General features: G+C 46.8%; 1 protein-coding gene across 1 annotated transcript in view; it reads left to right on the top strand.

Moving 5' to 3' along the window:
- The window catches only part of SYT9 (synaptotagmin 9), a 171,520-nt gene extending 165,762 nt beyond the window's left edge, over positions 1-5,758 (top strand). Inside the window, exon 7 of the mRNA XM_054583178.1 lies at positions 3,378-5,758. Within this exon, the coding sequence (XP_054439153.1) occupies positions 3,378-3,386 (9 nt within the window). The 3' untranslated portion in view covers positions 3,387-5,758. The remainder of the gene's footprint in view (positions 1-3,377) is intronic.
- Positions 5,759-17,947: the final 12,189 nt, after the last annotated feature.

Here is a 17,947-nt window from a genome sequence, read left to right as displayed (position 1 = left end):
CCAGTGGTGACCACCACTGCTAGTGACTGTCTCGATGCCACAGTCTCCACCACCTCATCCCCATACCTCCTCCCCCAACCAAATTCCTACTGGGTCAATAGAGAAAAATATTTTCTTGCACCCCATTTAACAGAAATCTTGACTGAGAAACAGCGTATTAGGTGATAAGAGCTTGGAAATGTGTTGTAATTTGCTTATTTGGTTTTGTTTGGTTGGCTGTTTTTCCATTCTTCCCACAAGACAGACGAAAGAGGTTGAGCCCCAGCACAGTTCCCCCGGCCATACTTGAAATTCCCCTTCTCCTGGAACAGTTGAACGACTTTGCTCACACCTGGCTTGTACACCTGAATTTTCCTAGGAGAACTTTATTTTCAAGAACCTTCTCTCACAAGACCCCTGGTAGAGATGGCCCCTGTGTTCCACCAGACAAGCTGAAATTCTTTAATCTCACATAATCTCATCATCTCTTGGCTGGCAGATCACTGTCTAGCGTAGGAAAACAAAGGATAGTGGGACCAGGCAGTATCAGGGCCCTAAACACTTACTCAGCTGAAGAAAGGGGAGACCAGTAGTGTACACCACAGTATTCCCAGGAACTGAGCTTGACTCCTGTTAACTGCACACAAGGAAACTTCGTGCGTGAGCAAAGCCCAGCTCTGGAGATCAGATTGGAGCTTCACTGTGACTGGGCCATTGGCAGCTTGGCCCCTGTTGGTGTATCACTGGGTGCGGGGACTGGTAAAAGACTAGCCGAGGTCATAGCCCAGCCCTCCAAGCAGGCTTCAGGTAAGGCCATAACAAGTCAGAAAAAGAGGTGGTATCTTAAGGTTTAGGTGTTTTGGGAGAGCTCTACTCAAAGCAGTCTGTAGGGACTGCTCAAATGGAGAGGCGGAAACAAGGTCAGAACAGAGAAGAATGGGGTTGTACATAGAACTGAGGGGCAAGTGAAATATACATGTAGGTCACTGGCCAGGGAAGTCCAGAGAAATGGAAAAGAAGGTAGGAACCCCTAAGTGGGGTATGGCACCTGCTGCACACTGCTAGATTGGCCTGAGCTTTCTTAAAGTTATCTCATCTGCCTAGAAAACCAAGGCAGAAGCTCAGATGTATAGACTGGACTTACAAAGTGAGTTTAGGAATCGTGTAATTGTCAAAGCTTAGACTTTGAAGTTAGAGGCCTCGGGTTCAAATTCCAGCTCTGACAGTAACAGAATGGCTTTGGAAAAATTAATCTTTCTACCGTCTCTGTATCCTCCAGTGAAGAAACTTATAGGATTCTTGTAAGGTAGGTGACAAGTTTATATCCTAGTGCCTGGCACACAATAGGTATTCGAGAGCTGAAGGACTGTGGCACGTGGCCTAGCTGTCTAACAGGAGGACGACTAATTCCAGATCGTGTTCATTGGTGGGGCTGAGCCTGTTGACAGTCTGCCTTCCCTGGTAAGGAAGGGCTGGGACTGGCACACTGTGCGCACAAGTATGGGTCTGCCAGCTGAGAGAAGGGGCTCTGGGAAGCAAGGCCTGTTGCGGGTGGTAGGTTGGGAAGTAGGGCTGTTCAGAGGGTACTCCAGAGCATCCGCTGGTCTGAGAAAGTTATATTTGACTCACCATATAAGGCAAATATCCATTCACATTTTCCTCCTAGACTCAGAAAGGCACATACCCTTTCCCAGGGGTATGGGTGTGCCCACCCCCGGACACTCTCCTCAAAGCCAAGGCTCATAGTCAGACACGGCTTTCTCTCTACAGAGCACACTCTGGCTTGCCTTACTTTCTCTAATAGCCTCGCATGTGAACATTTGCTCTTTGAAATTCCATTTATATATTCCAGTTTGAGAATGTCTGTGGCTCTCCCATAGTTTATCTATCATATGTTTCGTGTTACTGCTGTGTCCATGGACGTGACTCTGGTTTTCGTTCTCCCTGTGATTGCAGCGTTAACAACTCCCTGACTCTGTACTGGAAAATGTCCTGAGGGTGAGGGCTGAGGGTGAAACAATAAATTGTGCTGCTCTAAGTCTGGGCTCCACTGACTTAACGCAGATTGGAAACAAAGAAGGGAGGTTGCGCCCTCCCTTCTCTTCCCCCTCTCTCTTCCCCAGCTTCACTTCAGTGATTCCACCCTCACAACAAATTTTGACAGTACTTCCCCTGTGCCACGTGCCCTTCCCTGTCTCTGTGCCTTCGCACAGGCTCTTCCTCTGCCCAGAATGGTCTTCCCTCTTTTCCTCCTGATGGACTCCCCTGCAATCTAAATGCTCCAGCTCCAGACGTATCTTTCTTTTTGGTTGTTTTTTTTTGTTGTTGTTTTGTTTTTCATGGTTTAGATTCCTCCACATATAAATGAAACCATGTGGTGTTTGCCTTTCTGTCTGACTTACTTCACTTAGAAAAATACCCTCTAGGGCTGTCTATGTTGTCGCAAATGGCAAGCTTTTATTCTCTTTTACAGCTGAGTAGTATTTCATTGTATATTGCACCACATCTTCTTTATCCATCCATCTATTGGACAGCTAAGTTGCCTCAATATTTTGGCTATTGTAAATAACACCGCAATGAATATAGAAGTGCATATATGTATCTTTTTTAATTAGTGTTTTTATTTTATTTGGATAAATACCCAGAAGTAGAATTGCTGGGTCATATGGAAGTTCTATTTTTAGTTTTTTGAGGAAGGTGCGTACTGTTTTCCACAGCGGCTGCACCAATTTGCAGTCCCACCGACAGTGCACAAGGGTTGCCCTTCCTCACATCCTGACCAACACATCATTTGTTGACTTTTTATTAATAGCTATTCTGACTATTGTGAGATGGTATCTCACTGTGGTTTTGATTTGCCTTCTTTGCAGACTCATAGAAACAGAAGTCAAACTGATGGTTGCCAGAGAGGAGAGTGGGGGATGGAGGAGGGCGTGTAGAAAAGGTGAAGGACAATATAGTCAATAGTATTGTGGTAAGTTTTTATGGTGACAGTTATTGCTAGACTTAGTGCAGTGGTCACATTGCAAAGTATAAAAATGTCTAATCACTGTATTGTACACCCCAAATTAATGTAATATTGTATACCAACTATACTTAAATTAATAAAAGCTTAGAAAGACTTATCTTTCAGTATTCTCTCTGTAGACTTCCTCAATCCCCTGGAAGTTTGCCTCTCCCTCCTCTTTGCTCTTACGCATTTTAGTGCACACCTCTGTTATTCAGCGTCTCGTGTTGTAATTTCTCCCTCTGTCAGCCCCTTGAAATCAGAGTGTGTGTCTTACTCATGGAACTGTATCCCAAGCAAGCATCCAGCACAGCGCCTGGCACTTGTTTGGTACACATTAAAAATATATGGATGAAAATCAAAGCATTCTTTTTGTTTCTTCCTCCTACAGAAACGATGACTGTGGGTAAGAGGACTGCTTTGCCAAGGCACAGCAGGACAACCACCTTACAAAGATCTTAAGTAACGCTCCCTATCCAACAACATCCGGACGGCTCCAGTGACCAAATGCTCAGCTGTGACCACAGCAATGACTGGCCTTCTTTCCAGACTGGGTTAGATGAACATGAATGGTCCCACTGTCTGCAGATGGTGTGCTGCAGGGGAAGCACATCTCTCATGGCCAAGCATCAAGATCAGACTATGGAAGAAACCAACTGATACAGCGAGAAGACTGAGAGTACCCTGAACGCCAGGACTCGTAGTGATGGGGTGACAGCATCTACCCTGGCAGTGCCACACGGCAATGATGTTATTTGCTTGAATGCCCTGGAAGGACAGAATATTTTAAAATACATCCAGGTGCTAAATAGGCAGCAGATTTAATTCACCTTTGAGCTAACAACTGTCTCCAGAAAATAATTTCACCCAGAGAGTGCTCCAGCTTTGCAAGGAACAGCCCCAGGAGTGTAACAGGATAAGCAGGCTGTTCCCCTGGGGAACATCTCATGCAAGGAGGGCAAATTCATAGCAAATTCACTGCCCCATCCCATGCACATGGCAGCAAGTATCGGTGGATCATGGCTCTCTCTTCTGCTAAACCCAGATTCCACGGAGTCAGAATCCCCAACACTGTTTTATAGATAGCCAGCAGCCACTTCCTTCCACCCTGTGTTGGCATTAGAACAAAAGTTCCTTGTCATTCCTGTTAAAGAGGCATCCATCTCAGTGGCATAAGCATTCTGGAATACCCTTCCCCAGACACATTGGTCCACTGAGGGCACAGCCTCAGAGACAGATGTACCATTGTGCGAGCTGAGTTCCTGGAGAGATAAGCAGTGGTTCCCTGACTGAAGGCACAACTTTTGGGCTTTCGTGGCCTGAGTGCCTCCTGGGGTGTGTCCATATGCAGCAGCCCAGAGGCATAGCCTTGGGTAGCCACAGACAGGTTTTCTTTTCACTTCCAGACACATATATCACTTTCATAGCACTTGGGGAATAGAAGTACCTACAAGAGTGAAGGTCAAGGGCTCTCCCCAGGTACCTCATTCACTACTACACTTCCTTTGCGCCCATATCAGCCAACCCACTGCCAGCTGCATTCCTCATCCTCATTGCTTCTGCCACCATATAAATGAAACCAAAGGCCTCAGCACGCCCAGGGAGGGAAGGTCCTCTCCCTCCCATGAGAGGTGCAGGGTACTCCATCCACACGTTTTCACCACTTCTCCAAGAAAACATTTCCCTTTTCATACAAGCCCTTTGCAGCAGAGTCCATAGTTGGATTGTAGTTTATTTACCTTTCTGGCAAGCTCATTATCTTCCTTTGAATTAGCATTTCAGTGTGGGACTAACTGGGTGGAAACAGGATCATCACAAGTCTTCAGAAAGTTCGAGTTGCCACAGCTGCCTGGTATTAGAAACTACCCTTGCCCTGGCCAGTGTGGCTTAGTTGGTTGGAGCATCGTCTCCTAAACCGAAGGCTCGTGGGCTCAATTCCCAGTCAGGGTATATGCCTAGGTTGCAGGTTTGTCCCTGGTTGGGGCACATATAAGATGTTTCATTCTCGCATCAGCGTTTCTCTCCCTCTTTCCCTCCCTCCCTTCCCCCCTCTCTGAAAAATTCATCTTCTCCTCGGGTGAGGATTTAAAAAAAGAAAGAAAGAAACTACCCTGATGTCAGATCTAGAAAGGACGGAGGCCTTTGGTTGTGTGTCGCTATGACTATACTCCGGTTCCATGTGTTCCCCAGCCTGCCTAATTCATTTCCATCTCTAATCGACTTTCAACCTCCAGGATCCAAAGGGGATCCAAGTTTCTGCCTGTGCCTGATGACATGAGAAGAAGGCAGCTTTCTTTGCCAACTCTCTCTGCCTCTTCCCATTCAGACATCCTTCACCGTGTCAGTGTTTAGGACCAAAGCATGGGAGACTAGTGCCAGCAGGATAGTCAGCAGAAGTAGTTTCTCCAGAGCCAGGCAGATAAGCCCAGAAGAATGGTCCCAGATAAACCAGACTGGCCCAGATAGGTATCAGACAGCCGTCCCAATAAACATTGACATGTCCTTGGCACTAGGAGCCTGGGTAGGAGATCCTGCATCAGCTCTGCCTATTGCTCCCGTTCATGATCCTCCTGCCCAGAGAGCTAGCAGCCCTGGGGTACTAATGAGCATGCTTCTGGTTTGTTGGTATGAAACAGAAGGTGGCTTTGTAGGGGCCAGCAGGCAAAGAGGCCTGCCCCCATGGCAGGCAGGTGGCTTTGGGTCTGGAAAGCTTTGCCTAGCCAACCCAGCTGGGGCCAGAGGCCAGTTATAAATCTGAACTCCCTTAGCCCATCTGTAAGTCTGCCTTTGTTCTCTTGCATTCTGTTTGTTTCCCTTTAGTTTCCTAGTAAATGTTCCTTTTGAAAAATTCCAACTTTGTGTCATTGAACTTGTTGGGGGGGGGGGGGGGGGGGGACTATGTCTTTTCCAGGATGGAGAAGGGAATTTATTAAAGTACCTTAGAAAAATGAAAATGGCAGTGGAAAGGGAAACACTCTGGTTAGATCTTAGGAAGAGGCCTTGGGGAAAGCTGGTTCCAAGATGGGAAATTCCCCACCCACCTGGCACTGATTCTTAGCCCCTTGCTCTTGCTGTCTTTGTCTTCAAGGAGTTCTGTCCCGAATGGCGTTGCTGCAAGAGCATCTTCCCAGCCAGTGAACTGGGCACATTCAGCAGGTGGCGTGATGTCCAGGAAGCACACTGGCGTGTGACCAGAGGAGGAATAGGGGAGGGGAGGAAAAGCAGTGGCTTCTGTAATGTACATGTTTTCAAAAGGTTCCAATGATCATGATCATGATCAATGATCATGACTCTGAATGGAATGATTTAGTCCTTGTGGCCATGATTAGAACTACTTTTCATAGGGAGAGAAGAAAGTCATATTCTCATACTTAAACCAAGAAGACTGACAAAATATCGATTTAGAAAATGTCTTGCTGCCTTCATGGCCGTCCTGTCCTGCAGTGGTGTTGCAATTGCCTATTGCAACATAACAAAGCACCACAAATCTTTGTGATTTACATAGAAGGTTATTATCTTTCATGATTAGATGGGTGATGGTTGTCTCTGGCAGTCTCATGGTTGCTTTCAGATGGCAGCTGAGTCTGCTGTCCTCTGAATGCCTGACTGAGTGGGAGATCTGTGAGGGGTTTGTTGCTCATATGTCCGGCCTCTCTGGGATGACTGGAACAGGTGGAGGCTGGTTAGGCACATCTCGGTCATCAGTCCACATAGTCGGCTTGTGCTTCCCCGTGACATGGAGATCTCAGAGTAGACTTCTGACAGAGTGACTGGCTTCCCCCAAAGCTAACATTGCAAGAGGTCTCAGAAGATGCTGCAAGGTTCTTCTAATAATCTCTGAAGTAACAGTCATTCCCACCATGCGTTATTGGTCAAGAGCAAATCATAAGGCCAACCTAGACTCAAAGGGAAGGGGTTGCACAAGAATGGAATTCAGGAAAGTGTGGCTTATCAGGGCCACTTCGGAGATCGTGAGGATGGGAGCTGGAGGTGAAGGTGTGACTGAATTGGAGGGCTTACTGGATTTCTGTCACTTTAAAGGCAGTGAAATACTTAACATGCACGAGGGTGGAATGAGAGGCAAGTAATAAGGGGCGGATGGTGGGGAAGAGATATCCAAGGGCTCTTAATAGAGCAAAGCTACAGAAAGGCAACTGGTTATGATGGTTATAGAGCTTACGAAGTCACAAGAAACCCTGGAGGAAAACCACGATTATTGTCATTCTACAGGCTGCTCCAATGCTTGAGTTGGATGCCTTTCCCCACCTCATCTCTGAGCCAAAGTAAATGTTCAAACAAGACATTCCCGTTTGAACATTTGGAAACACAGAGATTAAAATGCTAAGTGGAGATTGTTCCTTTTCTGAAGACTTCAGAAAGAATTATTGCAGCTAATTAAGAGAGAGGAATTTAATCAAGTCTAGTTTGGATGAACATCATTCTGCCAGTTCACCCCTCACATGAGGTCCCTACGTTGCTAAGGTTGCCATGGCGCCTCCTCTAGTCTGCCCCTCCCTCTCTTGCAGGAGCCCTGCTGTGCAGAATAGTCCACTGACCTTCCCCCTATCCTGGCCTCCATTAACACAGCCACCTTGCTAGGGCTTCCAAAGCAAAGTGAAAGAAAGTGATTTAATGAACTGAGAAAAGGACATAAAACAGGGATGTGCAAAAGACAAAAAGACAAAAAAATAAAAATAAATTTAAAAAACAAACAAACATGGATGTGCAAATGGCCACAGACAATGTCTGCACCCTGTATGTGGACCCTGGGAATGCCGCAGGCCGTTCAGCTGCCCACGGCCACCCATTTCACTGATGGCCACTGAGGACAGAGGGCAGTGTCCAGCCTGGAAGTGCCCTGGAATTACCACCCACACTCCAGCCAAAGAGAATGGCTTCACCTGTGGCTGCACTATCATTCTCTTCCAGATCCCTGCAGAGTCTCTCTCACACATAGGATTCCAGATCTGGTTGCGGACAGGAAGCACAGCCAGGGGCTATGAGTGGCCAGTGAGATATCTCTGAGGTTTTCTCGCTGATGGAGGCTCCTGGCTCCTTCCCCCTCCAACCCTCTCTCTGGACCAAAGAGGTGATACCCCTCAATAACCTTTAACAGCCACCTGCAATTACTTCCCTAACCACAGACCCAGTGATGCCAGCCATAGAGGCTCAGCCTGGGACCTTATCTTCCAAGCCAGGGATAAGTCACAGGCAGTGCTCAGAGTGTCAGTGTGTCCCCGAGATGCCCTTTCTGGAGAAGAAGCCCAGATGAAGGGCACCCTCTGTTATAATACATGCTATTCCATCTTAATCCAACTTTGTATGAAGTAGGCTGACCTTGTGGAAGAAGCAAAGTAGTAAAGCTAAGGAAAAAAAAATGATCAGAGGGAAAAATTGCCCCACCAATTGAGGAACCATCCCAGGGAAGACCTGTAGAGTAACTCCAAGGAAAGCAGGGAGAGGGTTGGCTGGTATTCCAGGGGCTGTAGAAGGTGAGGCCTGGTCCTCGTCACATCTCCAAGCCCAGGTGGAAGACGACAGAAGCCCTGAGCAGTGCCCTGGACCCATCTCTGGTGGCCATGATGTCAGGTGTGAAGCTCTCCTTGCTCAGTCTCCTGAGAAATCAGATCCAGGCTCTCCAAGGGCCATGGCAGTATCCACTTCTTCCTTACTCAAAAGGCTTACTTGTCACTTGCTGCCTGAGCATATGGGCTGCAAGATTAAGCCACCAGTATAATCACCTCTGTCCTCACACTCCCTGGTGTCTTTCCACCATGCCCAGGAGCTCTGGGCTTGGGAAGGACCAAGAATCAAGTTGGAAGATGGCTCCCAAGGCCTCAGAGGATCAGGGGCCAGCTGTGCAGTCCAGTCACCTTAGTTAAGTCTTAATGGCATCAGGGTCCCCCAGTTCAGCCACAGGCCAGCTGGTGATTCTCATGTACCTTTTCCTGGTTCGTAGGAGGAGACCAGGCCAAAGGCACCTGAGCCACAGAGGCTGTTCCCTTAAGTCATTGCTACTGCCTCCCAAAGTCCATCGTAAGTTAGAGTTCTCCGTGAAGGCTGAGTGAACATTGCCAGACAGTTAGAAAAGTATATTTATCAATATAAAAGTAATTGATAATTAATGACACTGCATTTTTTACTTTACTGTGCATGGTATCATTTTTATCTATTTTTAAAATTATTTTGAAAATTCAACTTGTGATTCCAAACAGTAAAGTTAGTTTTTAAAAAAGTAAATAGCTTCTTGGCTCAATACTACATTTATTATAGTTATTATTTCCATAATTATTCTTTCAATTAAAGCTATTTCCAGCCCTGGTCAGGTAGCCCAGTTGGTTAGCATGTCAACCCATGCACCAAGTTTGTGAGTTCAATCCCTAGTCAGGGTACATACAAGAAGCAACCAATGAATGCATGCATGAGTGGAACAACAAATTTATGTCTCTCCCTCTCTCTCTCTCACTAAAATCAATATTTTTTTAAAAAAACTGTTTCCAAATCAATATTTGACACAGTAATATTCACAGTTTTTCCTACCAAATGAACATCAACTCAAGATACTGAATTTTTGACAATATAGATAAAATTCTTTTTGCATGGTGAAGTATCCAGATGTGAATTCATCAAATAAAAACAATTTCTCTAATTCACCAAACTCAAAGCTTTCAGATAATAATAAAACCATTTCTTCAAATACCTGAAGATACTGTATTCAGGGCTTTTGGAATGAGCTTATGGACTCTATACACTGATAAATAAACCTTCTAGAAACAAGTTTTACCATCTTCTCAAAAAAGTAATGATTTTTAAAAACTATATTTTTCCCTCAAGGAATTTTGGAAGTAAATTAAAATTTGAAATCTAAGATAAAGTTTTCAAAAGTGCACAAGCAAGTGCAAGCTAGGTGAGAACTTAATATAAAAGCCTTGCCATAAACTGCACATTTCTTAAAGAAAACAAATTGCACTACCCCTGCCTGCGTGTCCACAAGCTCAGGCTGGAACTTTGCTGAGGACTCACGGGGCTGCTGAATCCGGCAAGTCTCATGAACTTTCTTTGCCAACCAACAAATCTGCATTTGACCCATCATGCCGCATTATGGTCAGTATTTTTAAATTGTGTTTTCTGGCTGGGAAGTGAACACATAAAAGTTTTATTGAGAATAAGACCCAGGCAGCCCTTGGCCAAGCCCCCTAAAGAGAAACAGGGTGTCTGGGCTACCACATAAACTGCAAGTAGAGCAACTCTGTGCTGTTCTCCAAATTGGAACACCTGAGGTTGAAAGTACTTCAACCGAAGTAAATTATTTTTCTAAAAGTATGTATTGGTTTTACTTTGTTCTCTCTGCAAAGTCTGTCACACTATCTTGGACAGCACTGATAAGTTTTGAAAGGATTGTATTTGTTGGAGGGTAAGTAGCAAGAAGACGTTTAAACTTTGCCTCCCAGGGTTTTCCACACCTGAAGTCTACAGGAAGCTGCCTGCCTGACCTGCCACGGTGGACCCCGCCGTGACTAGAGCTGTTAATACCTGCTGTCCACTTAGCAGCTTCCAAAACCTTCTGGCGCTTCTGGGTCAAGATAATGCCATTTGGGCAGCAATTCCACTTGATTTTGGTTCTCCCTACCCTAAAAGGTGGTTGTCATACCGCCCCCCCCCCTGCAAAAAAAAGAAAGAAAGAAATCAAAGCAAAGGAAAATGAATCCACATCACCAAATAGAATACAAAAATAAGGACAACCTCTGCGCATGCCTGCTTCAGGGGCGGAGGGTGGGGATGGGGAGGAATCATCATCTAGAGCCAACCCAAATGTCACATTCTTTGTTTTTTCCTACACTTGAAAACTTACTGATCTTGAATTTGTAGGGGACATAAATATGGAATTTCAAAAAATGTAAGCAATGGACTCAGAGAAAACCCAAGGGGAATGTATGACTATGACTTGAAAGTCCCATAAAAAAAGAAAAGTTTAGTAAAGTATTCAAATGTTTATTATATCTGGTAAACCAAATATTAACATTTGACTTTATATTAATTTTGACAGCCCACGTAAAAATAAAACATAGCTGTTGTGGGTGTTTCCTTAAAGGCCTATCCCTACACAAGAAGCCGCAGCGGGTCCTTTCTGACTTGGAAGAGAAGAGCAGACACAGGAAACGCAGCACAGTCTACACGTCTTCTGATACTTTCATGGGGAAGGCAGGTCCTTATGGAGGAAAGTGTTTATATAAATGAGGGGTGAACTCATGACCTCCTTTGACTCTAGGGGACAAGGTAAAATCACTAGTTTGGGAAAGTCAGATGTCAGGCTTGAAGCTGTAATTATCCAAGGGGTAAGGACTGGGAAGGAAGATTTAACTTGGACCCACCCCTGGAAACTATTCTGGTGCATTATCTCACTGCTTTGGGTTCCAGTCATAATACATTCGCCTCTTTCGGGTAAATGGCAGCAATGGGAGAGACCAGCCGGCCCTAGAAGATGCTCACTTGGCGCCCTGCAGAGTGCTGCTTGGACACAGCCCTGCCTGTGGTGGGCTGAGGATCTGCTCTGCCACCCACCAGCCCTAGGACCTTCAGGCTTCATCTTCCTACTATTCCCCTGGCCCCAAGGGGTCCCTGCCCAGGTCCTTGTCAGTCCCTGGAGCAACCAGGTCACAGACATACCTTAGGGAGAGCAGCAGTGAGCCTGCGCCGTCCTTGGCTCCCACTCTCCTGGGGCTAAGAGGACTGGGGCAGTCCCCAAAGGACTCAAGCACACAACAGAAGTGTGGCACTTCCTGCCTTGCCCCAGCCTCTCACTGATCTTCACTTAGTGTTGCTGGGTATCTCCCAGGCCACTGTACATATGCACACAAACATAAATGCAATTTCTTTGCAGGAACAGCTCAGAAGAACGTGGTGCAGGGCTTCATGTCCCTTCTAGGCAAGGGATAATGACTGAGGACAGCACGGCCTCATTCAGAGCTGGGGGAGTTGACCTTGTGTGTCTCCTTACAGCAAGGAGCTACACCGAAACTGCTACATGGGAACTCCAAACATACGGCAAGGCTTCCTGAGTGCATCTGCCCACCTGGCATAAGGAGCCTACTTCTCTCAGGAGCTTCCTCCTGTCTCCTTAGATACCTATGTCCCTCAGTCATGGCAGCTCTCACCTATCATTTTATGAGTGACCCTCACCTCCATAACCCAGTCTGCCACCAGGAAAGTATCACTGGGGTTTCCTCACCACTCTAGGGCCATGATATGTAGGTTCAAGAAAGGATCATGTCAGCTCATGTGTAGGGTTGTGGCTTCGGGTAAAAGGTTGCCGTTCACATGTAGTATTTGCAACTGGATCGCTAGCCTGAGAAATACTGAGCAAAGCCTGAGAAATAGCATGAGAAAATGGAGAGAGCCACGGACCGGGGCTGGGCCCAGGGCTCTGCTCCAGCCTCCGCGGCAGGGGCCGCCCTGTGGCTCCCGGCTGCTTCTCCCACGAGGAGGGTTATAGCGCAGTGTGTTCTGTGCTCTCCCATAGCTGGTGTCTGTGTGTCTCCGAATCTAAGGAACGGCTCATGCCTATCACAGGAGAAGGCCGTGTAGCTTGGGTGGGGCCTGTGTAGTCCTAGACTCCTACTGCTGAGAAAACCAAGTGCAGACTAACTCTGGAGGAGGCTTTTTTTAAAAAATGATTTCCAGAGAATATTGGCTCTCTCCTTACCCCTCCCATGATTGTCAGTGGGTTTTTGATTTTAGCTATTGATTATATATGATCTTTTGTTTATTAAACTTACTGGGGTGACATTGGTTAATAAGATTATATAAGCTTCAAATGTACAGCTCTAACATACATCACCTGTATATTGCATTGTGTATTCGCCACCCAAAGTCCAATCTTCTGTCCCCATATATGTGACACCCTTTACACTTTACTACCTCCCAACTTCTTTCCCTCTGGTAACCACCAAACTGTCTCTGTGTCTCTGAGTTTTTGTTTGTTTGCCTTGTTTGTTCATTTGTCACTTTCAGTTTTATATCCCACATATGATTATACCTCATCTTGAAGGGGGTTGATTTTGAGACTTTCCTGGAAGCCCTTTTAACTCTCGGTGATGTCTGCTGTGCATTGAGAATGGCACTCTAAGTAGAAGAATTTTCATTTTGAATTAAATACCATGACAGGTTCTCCCACTACACCCCCAAGAGCTCATCGTGGTCCCGCAAGTAAGCTGGAGGAGGGACGAGGGCGGCGGCACAGAAAGGCTTCAGTAAGCAGGGTTTCTTTATGAAGAAAAGAGGGAAAGACAGTCTATGTGGTTGGCTCATGGTCAGAGGCAGCAAAGAGGGGGACACTGAGGGACTCCTTCCCTGGCCTACTTCTTTAAGCGACAGCCTCCAATCCCTGCCCTTGGATTGCGGTAGAAAACTTTATCCCAGGAAGCTCGTGCTGCTAACATCAAGACAGAGGTATCGCGTACCAAGAGCAAGTACCTTCCTTCTCCAGACTGCATAGCTCACACAAGCCAGCACAGCCCACCCACAAGGCCCACATGAGCACTGGTTGAAATGTGGATTTCTAGGGCCTGGTGCTCTACTGACTGCAAGAATGTGTTTGAAAATAAAGCCACTCAGTCTGTTCTATTTAGTCGATCTGATTAAGAATAGCAATCAGATTAACTGGGAAAGGAGGGAGAGAAGAGAGAAAGTTTGTGGGCACTTTTAGTAGATAGAATACATTCCCATTCAAATCTGAAAAGGGAAAGGACTATGACCTTAGCCATAGTCAGGTTAAACCTGAAAACTCTCTGCCCTCTAGTGGTGGGAGACTCAAACAAGTATTTTGCACAAAATTAACAATGTGGGCCTGGAACCCTGAACTGAGACCCGCCCAAGCAGGTGCTCTCTGTGGACAAGGGTTACTCGCGTGGCTTTAAGTCCTGGGGCTCTGTTACCAGTGGGCTAAATGGTCCTAGGTCCCCAGAGGCCTCGCTTACTTGGGAACCTGAGCAGCAGAGACCAAAGATAGCTCTGTGCTAGGGAAGCCATGGGCCTGTGTAAGACCCAGCCTCCCTCCCATACTGACCAGCCCTGGCCCTGGGGCCTCCCTAGGAAGGAGCCCTAGGCAGGTGACCATCAGGCAATATAGACACCATGTCCTGGCCAGTTGGTCTTCTCTAGATGCAGCCACACCCTTCCCACCCCCAGAAGTCATTGGTCATGTGCGATCTCCGTCAGCCTCTCATTAGTCAGACCCCTTACCACAGTCTCTCCACCCTCCATCCTGAAGCTTCCCCCACAGGCTGAGTGAAGGTCAGCAAGACTTCAGAAGCTCTTGGCAGAAACATGGGTAGAATCCCAGGTGCTGAAGGACCAGGGATTCCAAATAGCCCACCTGAGCCCAACCAGCGTACATGGCATTTGAGTAGGGCCACTCAGGACCAGACACTCGGCCTCCAGAGAGAATCATCTCATGGGCGACTGCCCAGGTGGGTTTCAAAAGCCAAACCACAATGGTCGCAATGAGAGGTTTTGAGAGTTGTGAGGGCTCTGGTGTACACGGTTTTTATTTCAAAGAGCAGTGTGAGGCTGTGACTGTTCCACCAAGCGAACGCTGGGCAGGCAGCTGTCCACCCTGGGGGCAGCAGGAGACAGGGCCAGGCTCTGGGCTGCAGGCCGAGAGCAGCGCCACTGCCAGCCACTCGAGAGAATTCTGCCTTCTTCAAGAGTATACACCTCCCTCCTCAGGAACAGCGCCTCAGCAATGACTGCCTGACGCAGGGGTGCCAAGGTGGGGTCCCCTGGCCTCAACTGGGGACGTGTATGCTTCATTCACTCCCAACAGGTATTTTCCAGAGATCACACCCCCAAAATGCCTTGCATGCGAGTTGGTCTTACACACTGTTTCCTGAGAAGCCTGACCTGCTATGTACTCTCCCAGCCCCATCACTCAGTCATTGGAAGTCCATACCGAACTTTGATCATTGCCTCAAGTCCACTAAGCTTCCTCTGATTTATGTGTCTCTGTACATGCTACTGCTTCTGCTTAGGGCCTTTTCCTTCCCTCCTCCCTGCTGTCCACTTCATAGGGCTAACTCCTATTCATCCTTCAGACTTCAGCTAAGATGTCACCTCCTTTGGAAAGTCTTCCCTGATTCACTGAGCTCAGATGCCCCACCTCTGTGCTGTCAGTGCATTCAGTACTGGCTCTGTCACTGCACAATTAAATTATGCATCCATGCAATTGCCTCCCCTACTAGACTATATCCTCTACAAGGGCAAGGACTGTGTCTGTCCTGTCCGTAATCATATCACTAGTGCGTAGTGCAAGACCTGGAATACAATAGGTATGCCAAAATATTTGTTAAATAAATGAATAAAAAGTAGGAAATAAAGAAGCCCTAAGTAAGGAAACAGCAGCAGGATAAAAAAGAGAGTGTATCTGATATATATTTAGGTGCTAAAATTAATCAGTTTTGAAGACTGACTAATTGACTGATTAAGCATAAGAATAGGAGTGAGGAAGACTCTAGAATAACTCCCATGTTTCTGCATTTGTACGTGGGTAGGAGATGATGCTATTTGCTGAAAGAGAGAATACAGAAGGAAGTTTAAGGGGGGCTTAAACAACAGCAATTTACTTCCGACAGTTCTGAAGTCTAAAGGTTCAGGATCGAGGTATCAACAGGTCCGGTTTCTTTTGTGGCTTCCCTCCTTGGCTTGCAGGTGGCTGCCCTCTTGCTGTGTCCTCACACGGTCCTTTCTCAATGCACCCACATCCCTGCCATCTCTGTGTGTGTGTCCAAACTCCCTCTCTTTCTAAGGATACCAGTCACATTAGATTAAGGCCCACCTTAGTGGCCCCATTTTAACTTAATCACCTTTTAAAGGCCCTGTGTCCAAATACAATCACATCCTGAGGTCCTGGGGGATAGGGCCCCAACATACGAATTTTGCAGGGGGCACGGTTCAGCCCATAACAGCTCTACATTTCTTCTCATCCTCTTTCCACACCACTGCCCCGGGGGCAGCCAGCCCGTGCCTCTCTGCCACAGCGCCGATGTCCAGACAAGCCTTTGCCTCAGATTTCTAAGATTCAGACTTCAGTGTGTTATGAAAACAGATGAAAGAAGAGGTTATTCTGCCCTAGATGGGGATGAGTAGATGGCAGGAAGACATGAAGGATGAGTAACAATACACCGGTTCCAAAAGAGAAGAACACTCTAGGGTGAGGGACCTATATAAGCAAAGATACCACGAAGTTAAATTTCCTAAGGAGTCTGGGGACAATTGGATGTGGCTGTTGTGGCGGTGGCGTGTGGGGGATGGTAAGAGCTGAAGCAAGAGTGGGTGGCTGAGATCATTGTAAAGAGCTTTCCTTTTGGCATAACATCAGCCAGTGCTTTATCTAGACATATAAACAGGGAATTAGAGGCTGCTCCAATCACTCAGGCAGGAAACAATGTAATTATTGTGAAAGGTTGGGACATTGGAGGATGACGTTAAGACAAAGGGCTATTAAGACGGGGGTAGGGGCCAGAGTGGTGAATAAAAGATAAAGAGAGGAAAAAAGATAAAGGCTTAGAAAAAGAGAGAAGAAAAGAAGAGAAGACAAAGAGGGGAGACACTTTGTTCAGATCTAAATGATGACTGCCGGTATCCCGGATGGGATACTGTTGGGCTCTGCCTCCTCAAGAAGACAGTCTCCTCCTCACAGACTCCCTGAAGTTGGCCAGCCCCTCCAGAAAGTGGGGGATCCTGGGAGCAGAGGAGGCTCTAGAAATCAGGGGGTCCGTTCCTATGGAGGCACGGCAGGAAAAAGGCCACCAGTGAGGAAGGTGGCGAAGAAGTCCGAGAGGACCTGGAAGCTGCATGAGGTCAGCCCCTGTGGGCTGATTGGCTGGGCCTTAGTAAGTCCAGTTCTAACTGGTCATTTAGGGGCCACAGTCAACAGGGACAGGGCTTATAGATCAAGGACCAGTGACCTGGATTCAAGCACATGAGGACATAGCGGTGACTGTCAAAGGGCTTAAGTTTCCTCTCTCAGGAACCACGGCAGGAAAGCAAAGGATCAGGCACTCGCAGAGGAGAAAAGGGAGGTCACTACACTCGGTCACTATCATCACTAATGAGCTTATAGCAGCGGTCAAGGCCAGAGGTTAAATGGAAGGAAGGCAAAAGAATCAATTGAGGGATTTTATCCCAACTGCAGACTAAGCAAGCCATCTTTTCCTTTCCATTGGTCGAGGCTTGCTCTGAATGAAGATGACCAGAGTTGGCTATTGTATGTCAGTTAAAACTGTGACTATCGTCAAGGTGAGTTTAACTTTTCTTTATGAAAACTCTGATCACAAGAACATGAGGATTTCAGCCCTGGCTGGGTGGCTTAGTTGATTGGAGTGTTGTTCCGTACACCAAAAGGCTGTGGGTTGGATTCCTGGTCAGTGCACATACTTAGGCTTCAGTTTCAATCCCCGCTACAGGAGGCAACTGATGGACGTGTCTCTCTCACACCACTGTTTCTCTCTTCCTTCCTCACTCTCTAAAGTCAATAAAAATATATCCCTGGGTGAAGATTAAAAAAAAAAAAGAAGAAGGATACTAAGGTTTCCATTCTGGGTCTGCCCCATGCCTCCGCAATCCTAATGGGTTAGGGAAGCCAGCTGTTACCTCTGGGATCAAAGGAGTGACGCTCTCAAAGACCACGTGGAGACAGTTAGAGCAGAGACCACGCTTGTCTCTATGAAGCTGGTGACTGATGAGAGATGGGTGAGGGGCATGAATCACTAGCAGGCAGAGAGAGGCTACCAAATTGGGCAAAACGGCTCTTAGGCCAAGCTCTTTGGAGCACATCCCATACATGCCTGGGCACAGCAGCCCTGGAAGCAGCCTGAAGCCTTTCGCTGCGTTCTCACCAACTCTCCAATAATTCTTTAGACTTCATTAATATTGACTGTATATTTCATTGTAAAAATAATGTAA

This window comes from Pteronotus mesoamericanus, unplaced genomic scaffold, assembly GCF_021234165.1.
Source record: "Pteronotus mesoamericanus isolate MK-2021 breed Mesoamerican mustached bat unplaced genomic scaffold, CSHL_Meso_final contig_1189, whole genome shotgun sequence".
Taxonomy (NCBI): Eukaryota; Metazoa; Chordata; class Mammalia; order Chiroptera; family Mormoopidae; genus Pteronotus; species Pteronotus mesoamericanus.
Note: the sequence above shows the minus strand (reverse complement) of the source record. Positions and strands in the feature narration are given on the sequence as shown.